Below are 17267 nucleotides of genomic sequence, written 5' to 3'. Positions count from 1 at the left end.
TTCAGTCGCTTCACGTTGGCAAAGAAAAAAAGAAAGGCGTTATTATACACTTTATTCAGATGTATTGTAGGGCATAGGCCCATGATACAATAGTTACAGTGTGGTGATGGGAGTTGGAGATCCCAACAGACTTTGCCTTAGATTCATAGCTTTTAGAATAGTTTCTTAACAGTAAATGTGTTGGTGGATGACATTAAAATATTGTACTTATGTCTTGTCGGGAACTCATAATAATTCAAGGATATATATTCTGACCTCAAAACTTGATAACAATCACAAATTAAAATAAAGTGATACTCATCTTCGATATAATCATGTTTACAAACAGTACAAACTCTTTCTTCTCTAGGTTCCTTATCATGTCTACCTGATTCAATTCTTAGATGATGAGAACTACATCTGAAACGAGCCATAATACTTCTAAATGTATCACATGATAGCCTTGTAATATACATTTCAAAACCAAATGTTTGCTTAAACAAAGAATAATAATATCATTTCGAACTTTCATGTATAGCGGAATGCCAGTCTTGTTGGTACGATAATTTAAGTCTCACAAAAAAATCCTTTATAAACAAAGGTATATTTGCAACACATTGTTGATCCCATATAAAACCAAATCCCGTTCACACGATAATGTGTCTAATTTTGGAAACCCAGTTTACTTTACCATTACCTACAGCTTGGCGATTTCTGTCGTGTAGTGACGCATCAGGCCGTACATGTGTTGCTGCTGTCAACCATCTGTCTTGACCACAGCAGCATACATGAATCTACCGTGAAGACTCCGGGGTAGAATAGGTCGTAAGAGGCGACTAACGGGATCGGGTGGTCAGGCTCGCTGACTTGGTTGATGCATGTCATCAATCCCAATTGCGTGGACCTATGCTTTTGATGTCAATCACTGGATAGTCTGGTCCAGACTCGATTATTTACAGACCGCCATTATATAGCTGGTATATTGCTGAGTGCGGCGTTAAACAACAAACAAACAAAACAAAACATGAATCTACCGTGATACCACTGATCCCATGCATGTACGGTAAAGTTTGTATTGCAAAGACGAAACAGTTTGACTGTCAACGAATATAACTGTTATCAGGATTCACTTCGAACAGCCTGGCGTACACAAACAAGTATGAAAGCCTTTCTAAGGTACGATAGGATATTGAGATTGTTAGCCTGATCTGTTTTTGTATCATGAGTTTTAACTATTAGAACTAAATATTGTATTATGCGAGCATCGAAGTTTAAGACATATTGCTCATCACTATAGTCAGTTCAGAAACCGCGTAGGATTATACAGACTGAGTGAACTGCCTCATTTTTTTATATAGTGCCAAATGACTTGCAGACATGACTGTTCACTTAACCACTCACTCATTGGGAAACCGCTATCTTCTCATTGAGGGAACGTTTTAAAATAGTTTTTCAGCAAATAAACGCGGCATCGTTGTACAGAGCTTACTAAAAGTTAGTTCTTGCCAGGGGATTTCATGACCTCATTTGCATATTTATCGGATCGTGATACCAAGTTTACCGGATTGCTTAATCGCATCGATAACACTAGCCATTATATTAAAAAAATATTTTATTACTCCCAATGCAACAATAACTGTCTATATCGTTATGTTGGAATGAGACCTCTCCATACAAGTGCCGGACAAAGAATAATAAAACAGACTGTACACAGTTTCTGTAAAATAAAATGCGGATGTGAATAATCGACCTGGGTTATTTTAGAAACTGACACTTGTTGTATATTAGAATAAAACTTAGGAAAAAAATAGGTTTGTTTGTTTGTTTGTTTGTTTGTTTTTTAACGCCGCACTCAGCAATATTCCAGCTATATAAAGGCGGTCTGTTAAATAATCGAGCCTGGACCAGAGTCTGACCACCCGATCCCGTTAGTCGCCCTTTACGACAAGCATAGTCGCCTTTTACGACAAATATTGGTTCCTGAAGACCTATTCTACCCCGGAATCTTCAGTATGTATTGGTGATAGTTCCGAGTTTAGTGAACATAACAACATGTGTGTTCTCCCTGCAGCTGGTGCATAATCCACTGTGAATTGATGTAATTGTACATTGTAATAAGAAGACAGTCACTGAACATTCGATTGAGAAGGAGCAGTTATTAACACATAATACATAAAAACGCGATCCCATACAGTGGTATAACGCCAGGCAAGATGACGTTTCGTAAAAGGGAATTCATTTAATTTTAGCCACAGTTATGACTGTTAGTCTGTATTAATCGAATATCTTTTACAAAGAAAATGATACACGATATTAAGCCTCGTGACATGGATTATATCTACATGTCTTGCTCAGATCAAAATGTACATATGTAGTGCCTTAGATAATCTGTAAGACAATCAACTGCGCTTGTCCCATGACTTCCATTCTCTCTTGTTGGAAACAGAAACGAAGGTGATGAGTGAAATGGCTGTCACCACCAACCAGACACATTCTGCAAACATAACATATAAGTTTCAGTATATGCACATAAATGGCGTAGGAATATGTTCACATGTGTTAATATTGTATTACAGTTATATATAATATTTTAATACAATAATCATATGTATTTAGTCCAGACTACGACTTTATGATAGTCTCTGGATATAATACCCTGTATGGAGAACTCTAGTTGCATCTGAGTTCTGATCATCACCCAACAGATACCCGGAGTTATGACAGCTGTAACAGATATAATACCCTGTATGGAGAACGCTAGTTGCATCTGAGTTCTGATCATCACCCAACAGATACCCGGAGTTATGACAGCTCCGCAGGATAGTGATACTCTACAGTTGTAGAGAAGTCTTTCACCTACAATGATAGTCAAATGCAGAACCAGATCATGATCATTTACAAATAATAACAGATTAAACAAGAAGTAGGATGCTTTGTTCTATTTACGATGTGTCAGTTAATATTAATAACGGGGGCACGGGTGGCCCAGTCGTCTAAGGCGCCGCGATTCGCTGTGCAGAGTTGCGTCCCTTGGGCACGCCAGAAACCTATGATTGTGGGTTCGAATACCGGTTCGCCCCGATTATGTTTCTAGGTTTGTCAGCACCATACCAGTGCTCGTGGGTTTCACCGAAGTGGTAAACGTCTGAGACCTGCATCACTTCGGGCTTTCCTCCCACATTAAGCTGACACGCCGCGATATAACTGGAATACTGTTAAAAGCAGCGTTAAATCCAACTCGCTCACTCACTCACTAATATTAATAACCCGGACCTGACTTGTTGATCCCTTAATTCGGTAGTGGGGTATAAGGTAATATTTTACATATGATACCATGAGAATGCCGCAATGGTATTACCTAACAACTGCGAAGAGGTATAAAAAACACAATATGTGAAGATTTGTCAGTAACCCATACACGCGTGTATTACCGGTAATTCTTATTACTTACCGTCTTTCTCGAACCTTTCAGGCAGCAGTCGGACAACAGCATAAAGAATGAAGAACAATGATTCCATAACCAAAAAACAAACGTAACCTGGAAATAAATAAATTGAAATATTAAACATAGTTCAATCAATGTATGATATATCGATTACAGAAAGTGTCCTGTCACCACATCGTCTCAATAAAACAGGAAATCAAATTTTATCAGTGTTGTCAACTCCGACTCCAACTCTTGGATAAAGAAAACATTATACAACTTACGTAAAGAATAATTTACTTCAAAATGCAATTACCTGATGTGTGAGCACCTTGAATCACAATTATCCACCATACAAGAAAGATAATGCCGGTGATTAATGAAATCCAGGCTCTGCGCTTTCTACTTTTCGTTGTTTCTGAAATATTGTGATGTGAGTTCATGGAGTAAAAAAACACTCACAATCCATTATCGCAATACGTAGTTTTATAGGTGATTTCACTTCACTTTCCGACAGAAATATCAGCACTACAGTCTAAAATTTGCAACCTGGTTGTCTCCAAAAATGGACATATAGTCAATACTCCCAAGGGACACATCCTAACATGTACTCTGCAGATATCAAAACTTTACACGGAATACAACTAATCTGCCTGGCAAAAAAAGAATACACCCATGTTTGATGGTGCCTAAAAGATTACAATTTCAACTAGCAGATCTGTAGACTTTCCGCCATTGAACTTAATTGTACGTATATAAGGCTGTTGCTATTCACAATAGAATTTTAGCACATATATCAAATGTTATCGTCGTTAGTTGGATAGAGAGTGAAATATTACCTCACTCACTTAGTCACGGTCAATGTGAATACTTGCATGGTGTCACAAAGAAATAAAACGTCTTACTTGGATCTCGGAAATTTTGCGGAATGATGTTTTTCATCAGTAGAAAGTCACAGAAAGGTGGCAGGATGACAAAATGTGGGTACACCAAGAACCCCGTCGATAGGAAAAGATGGGAACTAAGTATATTGTCAGGTTCTGTAAAGTAAATCATTTTATTTCAGTAAGCATGAATGCAAGTGTGTATCGTGTAACGGAAACATGAAGGAATTCATGTACAGTCAGACATCGTTGTGTCGAAGTTGAAGGGACATGCGTAAATACTTCGGGTTATCACTAGTTCGACACAACCAAAAATGATGAATAAAAAAGGAATACGCAGGGACCAAGAATTTACTTTGAGACAACCGTAAGTTTGACACAACGGTATTTGACTGTATATTCCTTTTTTTCAATATAACATGATCAGCTCATACACGACATAACAGTCAATACATTTTCTGTAACAGAGTGAGTCTTGCTTTCTTCCCGCATCAAGCTGACATGCTAATATGATTGAAATCATGAGCATCGATCCACGCAATTGGGATCGATGACGTGCATCAACCAAATCAGCGAACCTGACCACCCGATCCCGTTAGTCACCTTTTACGGCAAGCATGGGTTGCTGAAGGCCTATTCTACCCCGGACCTTCACGGGTCCATATATATGGGTGTGTATGTGTGTGTATATATATATATCTGATGCAGTAGGTCTATTTGTTACTGGTTTTGAAAACAAGTTGGAGGTAACGTGATGCAAGTTGAGGCATAGTTGGTACCTTGGTTAGTTTCTCCAACTGCGACTGATCCCACTTCAAATGCTCCAAACATGCACTTGACCTGCGTTTGCCCTTCGCCTGCCTCCTGTCTTAGTTCACTGAGCACGTGCACATGGCAACCAGGTCCGACTCTTCTCGTGACAGTATATGAACGTGGATCAAGTTTTAAAAAAGTCTCGTCAGACGAACGAGATTGCCACCACATCTCCGTTGTTCTGGATCCAGCCTCTAATGCGCATGTCAGAAGTGTGATGTATCTGCTGTCATTGAATAGAACCCTTCTTCGTGTAATAGAGACATTTTCCCAGGTAACTGAAATGGATAATTGTTTGTTTGATGTTTAACGACACAGTCGGCAACATTCCACCTATAATGACGACGAGTAACCGAAATAACCGAGTCTGGACCAGATAATCCAATGATTGACATCGTGACCATCGACCTACGCAATTTGGATACGACAACCAAGTCAGTGAGCCTGACCAACCCTTCGCCACTAATCACAAGCATGGTTTGCTGAAGGCTAACTCCAACCCCATCTTCACGGGGTAAAATGGCAAGTGAATGATTACAATAACACATAAACAAACAGAAATTAAATTCCATATAAATTCTTATTTTCTCAATTTATGATAATATTGGACATGGAATTTTATTATGTGAGATTATAAAATAATTCTGTGTATAAACAATGATTAACAGGTGAACACAATATATTTGTTTATTTGTTTGTTATTTAACGCCGCACTCAGCAATATTCAAGCTATATTTCGGCGGTTTGTAAACGAGTCTGGACCAGGCTATCCAGGGAATGGGTTGCTGAAGACCAATTCTAACCAGAATCTGATGGAAGATTACTTTTTAGAATGTAAGTCAGCGAGCTTGACCACCCGGCTTCGTTATGACAAATATGAGCTGCCAAAGACCTGTTCTGACCCGGATCTTCACGTTTACAGGATGCATAATAGTCTTACCATCAAATTCAGTATCCGGCTTGAATCGTACATGCGTGTAAGCAGAATCTGAGTAGCCATACAAAACACAATATATAGTACTCGCGAGTTCACACTCTAGGAAAGTCGTTCCTCTGATGTACACATCATTGTCTGTTAGTTGTCCGGTAATGTTGCTTATGGTGTATTTGTCGTTGGGAACAACTACGGGGTCTTTCTTTTTTTCCAACTGAACGACTGTCACGTTGAATATTTCAATAGAAATGGAGAAAATCTTCTGATAGCTATTGATATATTTAGACGCCTGACACTCCACAGTGGTACGCACGGGGATTCCAGCGGTAAGGTGACTTGTGCAAACTGAAATTTCAGAACCATTCCATTAAACAACAAAACATACAAAAATGTCTGAAATATTTGAGACGTAATTGTGTTGACACATTATCGGTTTAGTCTTATTTTGTCCATACTTACATATTGTATACAGCGCTGTCAAACCCGTTGCAAATCGTGTCATTTCCATGCCGTCTGAAGCACAGAACACTCTCACATGTAATACATTTATTGTATGTGAACAATAACGTGAGTCACCTCAACACAGAATCAGGAACGAATTTTAGGCCGTCATTATACACAAGAGTCGCGATAGTTATATTTAACTGTAGCATAGAAAGTTCATAGGTAAAAAAATACAGTCAGTCAAAACCCACAGGTCAAACTGACGCAGTACTGATAACGTTCTAGGTGACATTCCTCACTGGGACGGCACGGGTGGCCGAGTTGTCTAAGGCGCAGCGATTCGCTGTGCAGAATTGCGTCCTTGGGGACTCCAGAAACCTATGACTGTGGGTTCGAATCCCAGTTCGCCCCGATTATGTTTCTAGGTTTGTCAGCACCATACCCGTGCGCGTGGGTTTCACCGAAATGGTAAACGTCTGAGACCTGCATCACTTCGGGCTTTCCTCCCACATTAGACTGACACGCCGCGATATAACTTGAATACTGTTAAAAGCGGCGTTAAACCCAACTCACTCACTCACTAAAACAGTAGGCTGAGTACAGCAGATAAGTTGCAATATGTCACACAAGTGAGGCACATAGAAGTTAACATAGCCCCTGAAGTCGTAATTATAATGTAGTCGTTTGTTTATCAGAATGTTTTAGGCCCCTTTTATGTGTATAATTGTCACAGCAACATATCATGATAACAAGTTCCAACACAGGAACTCACGCAAGATGCAGAAACGCTCATACATGTATGTAGACAGACAGAAAGTTTAGTAACTTTGCAAAAGGTTACAATAAAAGTAAGTGAAACATCAAAATATTGAAAAACAGACTCCATGTCCCTTATGGGCCACCGTACAATACAGCATTGAAATACAGTGGACGTTTTGTACCTGCTCCAACAACAATCTCATTTACCTTACCTCCGTGTCAGACTGTTGATCTGATTGGCTCACGTAGTCTTGATAAAACACTACGTATCCCGCCTGGGAAGGTAATACATGCCTGAGCGGGAGAAATCCCCTATGCCCCGACACGACAAAAACAATCTGCACTTGAGGAGGCGAATAAATCCGTTGTATCACGAGACTAAGCAACAAATTACCGGCTGTTTACGAGTCAATGAAAGTCACGTGACACGGCACAAGTTTACCTCAGCTCAATGGAACAGCTATTTTCTGTCATTTTTTATTTCTTTTAGATTGAAATACGTAGGCAAGATAAATACGTATAGTGATGCCTCGTTTGACATGCACTTAATATTAATAACATTTCAACAAAGTTGTGAGTATGCCATTTTAATAGCGTAGTACTACAACATTCTAAATGTAATATTACATCACTTTGCCAAGCGTGAAGATCCAGGTTAGAACTGGTCTTCAGCAACCTAATCACTGGATTGCCTGGCCCTCGAATATTTACAGACCGCCGTCATATAGCTGAGTGCGCGATTAAACGACAAACAAACGAAACACCACTTTGGATAACATCGTTATTCATCTCAGTTCCTGTTTATGATTTAGAGATAATTCTATCTGCAGTTTTATTCATATCCGTATCAGACCCGTGAAGATCTGGTGTTGAATAGGTCTTCAGCAACCAATGCTTGCCGTAATAGGTGACTATGCTTGGCGTGAAACAAGAAACAAACAAAACAAACATATCATTTTCGTGTATGAAACACGCAGTATACTACTCATACTCATGGTTGCAGTGTGCAATCCGGCTGCAGTTCAAGGCTACATATGTCTGGCTGTGTCCCAACGTAATTTCAAGCTGTGCAGTGTTGGGGGAGGCCGGGTCAAGATGACACGGATCTACCTGATAACATTAGCCAGGCGGCCACATATTTACTGTTTTGGTTTCACGCAGGGTAACACGGACGCAATTCATTGGCTCTGTTTATTTGAAAACGTAGACGATTTCCTAACACTCGCATTACATAAGACGGAATAATTTGGTTCTCTTTATTAACGTTCGAATCAATACTCGTCAATATCGTCAATTGCAAGGCATGTATAATTCATTATTCGCCTCGTACACGCAACTGTGGCAATATTTGTTTCTGTTGTTTGGTGTGTCCAAACCTTCGCTTTGACAACGAAAGATGTAATATTTATAATAGTACGCAAACAGCTGTTGTATAGGAGTGGTATATTATCTGTATAATAAATGTGCGTTTCAACATTGTAGCAACGGGAACAGGTGTTTGGGAACAGATGTGAAAAGACTTGTCATTAATATCGTCACGTTCACGATTAGTTCACTTGTACAGCAACCTCCATGCACATGTGCGTGTGGCTGCTTGTACTAGTCCGGGTCTATACCGGTGTAGTAGGCTCAAACGACTCCCCCTAAATTTGACTCTAGAGTCATCTGAGCCTAGGCTCACATGACTCCCTTACCCAGGCTCAAAACACTCCATCCAGGCACAGCTAACTCCCCTACTGGGCCCAAATGACTCCCCTTGTTTTGCATTAAAATGATTACAGAAAAGATCAAACATATCTTGTATTATGAAGATTTTCAGCCCCTCTTCCTCATTTTCTATTCTGAAATGTCAGGTTAACAGCAATCCTCAATATTGTGTGTGAGATGTTTTAGTACCAGTTATTTTATTACAGTTTTAAATTTAACTTTATTTGGAAAAACTCCAGGTGCCACTCTTAAATTACTATACTTTTCTTAACGTATATTTTATTTTCAGAATACTCCCTGTGTCCTACATCCAGTTCTTTAGTATCAGGCTCAAACTCCTCCCCCTGTTCTATATCCATGATACCATGCCGCAGTTTAACATGGACACTCCACTCAGACACTTTATTCTGGCTCCGAGCCGGTCAGTCCTTGCTGTCCCTTTAATGGCGAGCCCCAGGCAGGGTAACAACAAGCACCATCTAATGGTTCGTCGCGGCCGGGGATCGAACCACCAACCTTTAGCTCAATACACTACACCACGGAGGCGTTTTTATATCTCCTAGATTTGAGGATGAAACACTTATTAGTTCAAACACTAAAACATTATGTACATGCATCAATAATACACATCATGCGACAATATGAACAATATTCACTCACTCGCATGTATGGAAATAGAATATCAAAAGCCCAAGAATTTACTTGAAATCGCGCCCATCATTGTCTCACGGCCTCTTTCTGCGACACACATACATAACACACACACACTGACATGCTTCGAAGTCAGGATTTGTCCTTGGTTTGTTGTTTAACGCCGCACTCAGCAATATTCCAGCTATATGACGGCGGTCTGTAAATAATCGAGTCTGGACCACAACAATCCAGTGATTAATATCATGAGCATCGATCCACGCAATTGGGATCGATGACATGCATCGACCAAGTCAGCGAGCCTGACCACCCGATCCCGTTAGTCGCCTTTTACGACAAGCATAGTCGCCTTTTACGGCAAGCATGGGTTGCTGAAGATCTATTCTACACCGGATCTTCACGGGTATCGTAATTTATCAGGGTCAATGTACTTATTGTGGTTTTATATACAAATTGACATAATATAATGACATGTACATGTATTTCCACACATACGTATGCGTTACACCTTACAGACCTATGTTAAGCACTATTGACAATGAGCACGGCAAACGGGTAATTGATGATGGGACTATATTAAGGTTTGTACACTGCAATTATTAAAGATCCAATATGGAGAAATGAGTGTATCCAATCAGTCTGGGCACTTAGCAGTTAATAACATATCAGAACAAACATCAACACAAATTCTCCCACAAGCAGCCTGGTTCTAACCAGGTTTAATGCATCTAAACAGTCAGGGTTTGTTTCACTAGAATGTCAATGTCACAAATGAATCTATTTATATCTTTGTACAAATAATTTCCGCCTATGTATCCTGATAATGTACACGTACCTCTGAACAATAACACAACCTTCCTTTTGGAGCGGAGTTTGTACGTACGACAGGCAGTGTGCATGACCCTTTCCATTCAGCAACATGGAGTACTTTTTTCGGACAATACTCTACGTCGTACTCGCTGAGTGGGGTTTCGCTGGTACGTTTTCCAAAAAAGCTAAGTCGATAGCTATAGATTATTTCAAACGCTAAAACAATGCTTACAATATTCAATGTTTATCAATGTTATCGTCGATGTTTGTTTCAGACACCATTAGACCCGTGAAGATCCGGGGTAGAATGGGACTTCAGCAACCAATGCTTGCTGTAAAAGACGACTAGCGACAAAGGGGATCGGGTGGTCAGGCTCGCTGACTTGGTTGATGCATGTCATCGATCCCAATTGCGTTGATCGACGCACATGATGTCAATCACTGGATTGTCTGGTCCAGACTTGATTATTTACAGCTTGCCGTAAGATAGCTGGAATATTGTTGGGTGCGGTGTTTAACAACAATCGAGCGAAAAATATATGTTGGCGTATTTCACTTTTATGTAAATAGTGGCTTGTGATACATTACGTTTGTTGTTAGTTATACCGTGTCAATTCATTCTGATTGCATATTGTTTTATGCTTTTATAGGGTGCCAGATCATCCTAGATATCAAGCCGAAGATAATTCGTCCAGGCAGTTCTCGACCCGTGACTATACGATGCCACCTTGATATGGTGCTCTCGAGGACGGACACGGTGTACTCGATAATGCTTAAGAAAGGAGGGAGTTCCGTGGCTATTTTATTTCAGGATGGAAGCATTGAGATGACGGAATCAAAGTTCACTGCCAATGGTTCGGTGGCCACAGAATCTTTTTCCACTGCTTTTCTTCAATTGTCTCTGGATGACGTCACGTGTATGGATAAGGGAGAGTACTCTTGTAGCATGGCAGTTCGACATGTGTATAACAGCATGGAGCTTGGACCTGTTACATCTCGTTTGGAAGTCAAGGGTGAGTCCTCCCGACGTTTTGTTTGAGAATGTGTCGGACTTCAGTGATTATTATTTGCGTTATTAATCGTTATTAATTACCCGTCGTCTAAGGCGCCGCAATTCGCTGTGTAGCATTACGTCCCTTGGACACACCAGAAACCTATGATCGTGGGTTCGAATCACGGTTCTTCCCGATTATGTTTCTAGGTTTGTCAGCACCATACCTGTGCTCATGGGTTTCACCAAATTGGTCAACGTCTGAGACCTGCATCGTGGCTTTCCTGAAATTATGTTAAATGAGGCCTTTAACCAAACTAACTCACTCACTCACTCACTATTATCCGCGTCTTGTTAAGGTTTGATAAAGAAAGGAACAACGTGTCGTCATAACTGAAACAGAAGCATTTATAAAAATGGCCTTGCAACTGTTTCTCTTTTATCACGTTATGGTACTGTCACGGATACTCTATCTGTCTTAGAGTACAAATACTAGAGTTTCACGAATAGCACATTACATGATTAAGTGAACAGTTCACAGAAAAGGTACTTTTCATGATCACATTCCACTCGAATCCCACGGTCTGTTTATCCCATGGTAAACTGGAAGTTTGAAAAGTGCTTTTGTATAAGTGCATTTGCAGGAGTACATTATCGAGGTAGAATTGCACTACACACAACCCAAATGTCAAATATGCATTGGATCACAGCCTTTTGATATCTCCTTATAATGAGTTAGATTTAAGGCTTAGAGGCCCTAGCATGTACATGCATTCGTCAAATATAATGTATGTGGCCTTTAGTCAGTGATGTTAAAATGTTCTAAAGAATTACCACATGAATTCCAGGACACGGTTTTTAGACTTCACTTTGGAGAGGTACAAATAGTATTCGTCACGTAGAATTGATATTTTTTTATAAGACATTGGTAGTATGTTTAGAACATTCACAAAAGATTAAGGGATATATGTCATCGATTACTCGTTTTCAAAAATTACATAAATTTCGAAGTTTACTTTGTGTAAATTTGCAGTGTAAATTTGAGACCCCTGAAGATTCCGGGGTAGAATAGGTCTTCTGCAACCCATGCTTGCCGTAAAAGGTGACTATGCTTGTAGTAAAAGGCGACTAACGGGATCGGGTGGTCAGGCTCGCTGACTTGGTTGATGCATGTCATCGTATCCCAATTGCGTGGATCGATGCTCATGATATTAATCACTGGATTGTCTGGTCCAGACTCGATTATTTTCAGACCGCCGTCATATAGATGGAATATTGCTGAGTGCGGCGTTAAACAACAAACAAACAAACAAACTAGAATTTGATACTCAAAACGTCAACGACAATACAACACTTCTTCGCTGTCTCTGGAGGCGTGTGTCCGCTTGTCTGTTTAAACAAAGATAGGGGCGGTCGGGTAGCTTAGTGGTTAAAGCGTTCGCTCGTCACGCCGAGGACCCGGGTTCGATTCCCGACATGGGTACAATGTGTGAAGCCCATTTCTGGTGTCCCCCGCCGTGATATTGCTGGAATATTGCTAAAAGCGGCGTAAAACCATACTCACTCACTCACTAAACAAAGATAACGTCACAAGTACACCAATGCCTTGCAAGCGAGTGAACTCGAATGATAATCGGGAAGATAATGTATTACCAGTGAATGAAAATATTATGGCGTTTACTTTTATAGAAGTGACCCATAGTATTTCTTTTTTTGTAATATTTTTTTAATTTGAAGTTAACACGATATACGGCTTTTCTGCGGGACGAGAGGTCGGTCACATGACCGCGAAATTGACGTTTATTGAAGTTTATGAACGACACAATTTGACGTTCATACGTTTTCCACGAGCCCGTGTTCTTGAAATGACGTAAACACTGACGGACTACATCCACATTCCTGGGGAATCCCCTGGGAATTCCCTAGCACGAAAACATGAATAAGCGTTCTTTCTGATCATTTAGAACCTTCATTCTTGGTCTCAGCCTTTCAGTATACATTGAGAAATATCAGAGACCGTGACTGCACGATTGTTCACGAATATTCTCGCTACGGCCCATCCTAATGAACAAACGAAGAAATGCACATCTAAACTATCGTAGTATCGACTCGATCCGTGCCTAGGCTGACATTGACCGTCTCCAGCAATCTATGAATTTACCTTTGTGTCTGTTTGACGCATCTTTATTCACCTTTCAATGATCGGCCATTTGATCAATGATGACTAACACATGTAGCCGCCACACGTTCATTAACAACTTCGGAAATCTTTCCCGTCACGTTTATCGTGTCGGCCATTTTGACGTCTTGTACTTGATGTGATTGTATTACGACGCGCTGTCATTGTGACTGACTTACTGAGGTAGTTCTTTACAGACCTTTCTCATCTGATGATATGATTTGAACACATCTGCTGCGTAAGATGTTTCGGAAGAGCAAGTTGTGCATCCATACGCCCATGTCACCTCTCTTTTTGAGGAACTATTTTACCCCGCGATTTAGCTGGTTGTTGTATGGCTGTCAATTCTTAATGGCACTGTTATATTATATTTCCTACTTGAACAACAGATGACTGAAAGTGAAACCTTCTGTTATATCTAGGTGACCCAAGTGGTATTTCCCTCACAGTGACCCCGGACAGACCTGCCTACACTGAAGGCGAAGTGGTCAACATTACCTGCTCTGTATTGAAGAACTACGAGGAAGCCGATTGGTCGTGGTTTTTGCCAAATCAAAACAACCACAATGTATCGAACAATTGCACATACGATGAATCTGAATGTTTACACATGTGTTCAAGCTCTATAGAATATACTGTCACAAGAAAAGACGCCGGAGGTCCTATCAAATGTCTAAATGGGGAACTCAAAAATGAAATAAAATTAAACCTGTCACATTCTCCAAACCTTAAAGGTTAGTACTGGTTCTTAAGGACGGAAGACTCGAGTCAACTGGAGTTATAAGTTTAATGATCATTATTCTTATTTTAAAACACGTTTGGTGCAATTAGCTTGCGGATATTGTCTGTTAAACACCTGTTAAAAAATATATCATTCTTTTCTTTTTTGGTAGATCTTGTGTCTCTCCAACACATACATCCAAACGTCTCCACGTCATTTCCAGGTAAGATCCAAATCGAAACTCGATACATAGATGAATGTAATTGCACTTTTGCTTTCATCCATCTCCTGTTCATGCTGTATCTATACATTCAAAGTTATACAAAGGGATATCGAATGATTCCGTTCACGGCTCCATGTTATACAAATCATTCCTTTGAAGCCCAAATTTGGACTGACCCTTTCCTTACCAAACACTATTTGGTCGCTTCGAAAATATTTTGATATTTGAAACATGAGAATGCATACACGTATGTCAATTACAGCTGACTGAGGCTATCTTGAACTTATCATGGAGATGATTATAACCTTTAAATATTTGCAATTAGTATACCTAAACTAAATAACATACTTAGATATGTACCCCTTACAATGCTTTTCTCATAGTTGATGTTTGTCTGTCAACGGTGTTGTCCATGACTGCGTTGTACAATGCGACGTCCATTTAATATCGCATTGTTCATGAACTCAAAATATGTATATTTCAGAAAAACAGACGTGTATCAATAGTGCAGTATATAAACATAAAAGCGACAAAAACCTTTCCGTACTCATAAAAAAGTCGATTGTTTGATTCCGACTATATCTTGAACATGTGTTTATGAATCACTATTAAATAGTGATGAAACAAGGTGTTCGCGAAAAGGGGAGCGTATCCTGCTCCACCGGTGGCACCCGGCACAAACACATGCAAAGGCAGGTCAATTGTTCACCTAAAACAACACGGGAACATGTGGTACAAGTCAAAATCGGGAATTGCATCGAATATTATGTTTGTCCTCCACATGTGTAAGGGGCGGTCGGGCAGCCTAGTGGTTAAAGCGTTCGATCGTCACGCCGAAGACCCGGGCTCGATTCTCCGTATGGGTATAATGTGTGAAGCCCATTTCTGGTGTCCCCCGCCGTGATATTGCTGGAATATTGTTAAAAGCGGCGTAAAACCATACTCACTCACACCAAATATGTAAGTGATGTTTGAATGTCATGAATGACGGCCGGGACAGTGTCATCACTCCTTTTTAAATTAGGCCAACAATTGTGTGCCTGCAAAGGTCCAGTGATGAGTTCAGGGAATATCGAAATGTAACTAAGTGACGGAACGGTAACAGGCAATGACATAACACCATCCTATGAGATCAGAGTAATTTCTTCATACAATGACAATTAACCTTACTTTCAAGATTCATCAAAAGAACAGACAACCAACGTTACAGTCACAAACAAGTCAATTGTCTCCTCAGCAATCACACACCCAGGTAAGTTTCGGAATACCTGAATGTCCCCATTCCAAAATCATGTCATATCAAAAATACATCTATGTACAAACTTATACTTTTTATCATATCTGACTGGCAATGTTTAAAATAAATGTTAAAATAAAAATTTAAATTTTTTTGAAAAGTAATTGCAGATAATTTCGAGAAACATACCACTGAGCCGTAACCGTTACAATATCCGATGGTAACTCACATCTCTTAAACTGATCCCAGGGGCGGTCGGGTAGCCTAGTGGTTAAAGCGTTCGCTCGTCACGCTGAATACCCGGGTTCGATTCCCGACATGGGTACAATGTGTGAAGCCCATTTCTGGTGTCCCACGCCGTGATATTGCTGGAATATTTCTAAAAGCGGCGTAAAACCACACTCACTCACTCACTTAACTGATCCCATACTACTCAGTACATAAATGTTGTCCCTTTACTTGAATGAAACAATGTGTTTATTCTTGAGAAAAATACAATGTGTTATTATCCTCCATTATATTGTTTTCTGTTCGCCATAACAGACAGTGGAGGAATAGGACTGATGGTGCTATATGTTCTTGTGTCGGCGTTTGCTGTTATCCTGGTTTTCACACTTCTCCATCTCTTTTTATCAGGTAATTTTGCGAAAAGCTTTTATCGATTTGTTTCTTATGGGCCAAGTTTATACTAACGGGATTTGGATCTGGAAAGACGAAAGTTTATGTTACAAAAAAGAGGCAAAGTATTCGAAAGTGGAGTGAAGTTCAGTAATTAGAATACCAGGATACATGTGTTGCCAAATGAACATAATGAAACACAATTATCTTTAACAGAAATGAGTTTGAGAAAAGCATATTTATACTTTTAAGGTTATTTAAAAGCTTCTGTGACATATTACCATTTTTTTTCTTTTTTCCACAACTTTATATTGTGCAACATTAACGATGTGCGATATTCCATGGAACACAATTAACATGTCTGGTGAACATGGCACAAGGAAACTTTAGACGGAATGTCATGTATTAGTTGGTTAGATAATTGATATCTAGATAAAAAAAAAGAATGTTTATCATAAGATAATAACAAAACTTAATATTTTGATTTATTCTAGAATGAAATGTCAATTGTTAAGTCGGATTTTAAAAGATATGTTACCAACCATTTGTATACGTACTTGAAGACTTCAATGCTTTACAACTAATCTTGCTCTTCTATTTCTAGATCGGAAATGTAAATGCCAACACTCTACTTCAAACAACTGTTCCGAGTCGCATCACACCGAGAGTCACCGCATCAAGCGAGCAGGAAGTAAAGTGATAATCATTCACGCCAGAAACATGCCAAGTGTCCCTCCTCACAAGGACATCGGAGACCATGAAGCAGCCTATCTTCATCCTGAAGATCCTACCGATTGCAGCATGCTGCAGAACCAAGGCCTTCACACTGAACCCATCTATGAGGAAATTGAATAGCTAACACTTAAGGATGTAGATCTTTGCTTGTACGATGT

At 39.8% G+C, this 17267-nt stretch overlaps 2 protein-coding genes across 4 annotated transcripts; one reads left to right on the top strand and one right to left on the bottom strand.

Annotated features, from left to right (window-relative positions):
• Positions 1 to 44: 44 nt before the first annotated feature.
• Positions 45 to 8308, bottom strand: LOC139448337 (uncharacterized). Of its 3 annotated transcripts, none has more exons than XM_071229881.1 (9): positions 8229 to 8308; positions 6494 to 6547; positions 6041 to 6379; positions 5067 to 5378; positions 4309 to 4443; positions 3720 to 3821; positions 3431 to 3517; positions 2722 to 2835; positions 45 to 2473 (listed from the first exon to the last, which is right to left on the bottom strand). In XM_071229881.1, the coding sequence occupies exons 1-9, from the start codon at positions 8230 to 8232 to the stop codon at positions 2379 to 2381; spliced, it is 1242 nt and encodes a 413-aa protein (XP_071085982.1). In that variant the 5' UTR covers positions 8233 to 8308; the 3' UTR covers positions 45 to 2378. The 3 variants fall into 3 exon arrangements, with proteins under 3 accessions (XP_071085982.1, XP_071085984.1, XP_071085983.1); XM_071229883.1 differs by lacking the exon at positions 8229 to 8308 and adding an exon at positions 7445 to 7693; XM_071229882.1 differs by lacking the exon at positions 8229 to 8308 and adding an exon at positions 7450 to 7693.
• Positions 8309 to 10503: 2195 nt separating this feature from the next.
• Positions 10504 to 17229, top strand: LOC139448063 (uncharacterized). The gene is made up of 7 exons (XM_071229565.1): positions 10504 to 10572; positions 11056 to 11418; positions 13998 to 14309; positions 14469 to 14519; positions 15697 to 15771; positions 16300 to 16392; positions 16979 to 17229. The coding sequence occupies exons 1-7, from the start codon at positions 10515 to 10517 to the stop codon at positions 17227 to 17229; spliced, it is 1203 nt and encodes a 400-aa protein (XP_071085666.1). The 5' UTR covers positions 10504 to 10514.
• Positions 17230 to 17267: the final 38 nt, after the last annotated feature.

Source organism: Haliotis cracherodii, unplaced genomic scaffold, assembly GCF_022045235.1.
Source record: "Haliotis cracherodii isolate W230 unplaced genomic scaffold, xgHalCrac1.p SCAF_7, whole genome shotgun sequence".
In the NCBI taxonomy this organism is placed as follows: Eukaryota; Metazoa; Mollusca; class Gastropoda; order Lepetellida; family Haliotidae; genus Haliotis; species Haliotis cracherodii.
The sequence above is the reverse complement of the archived record's forward strand: the minus strand, read 5'-3'. Positions and strand labels throughout refer to the sequence as shown.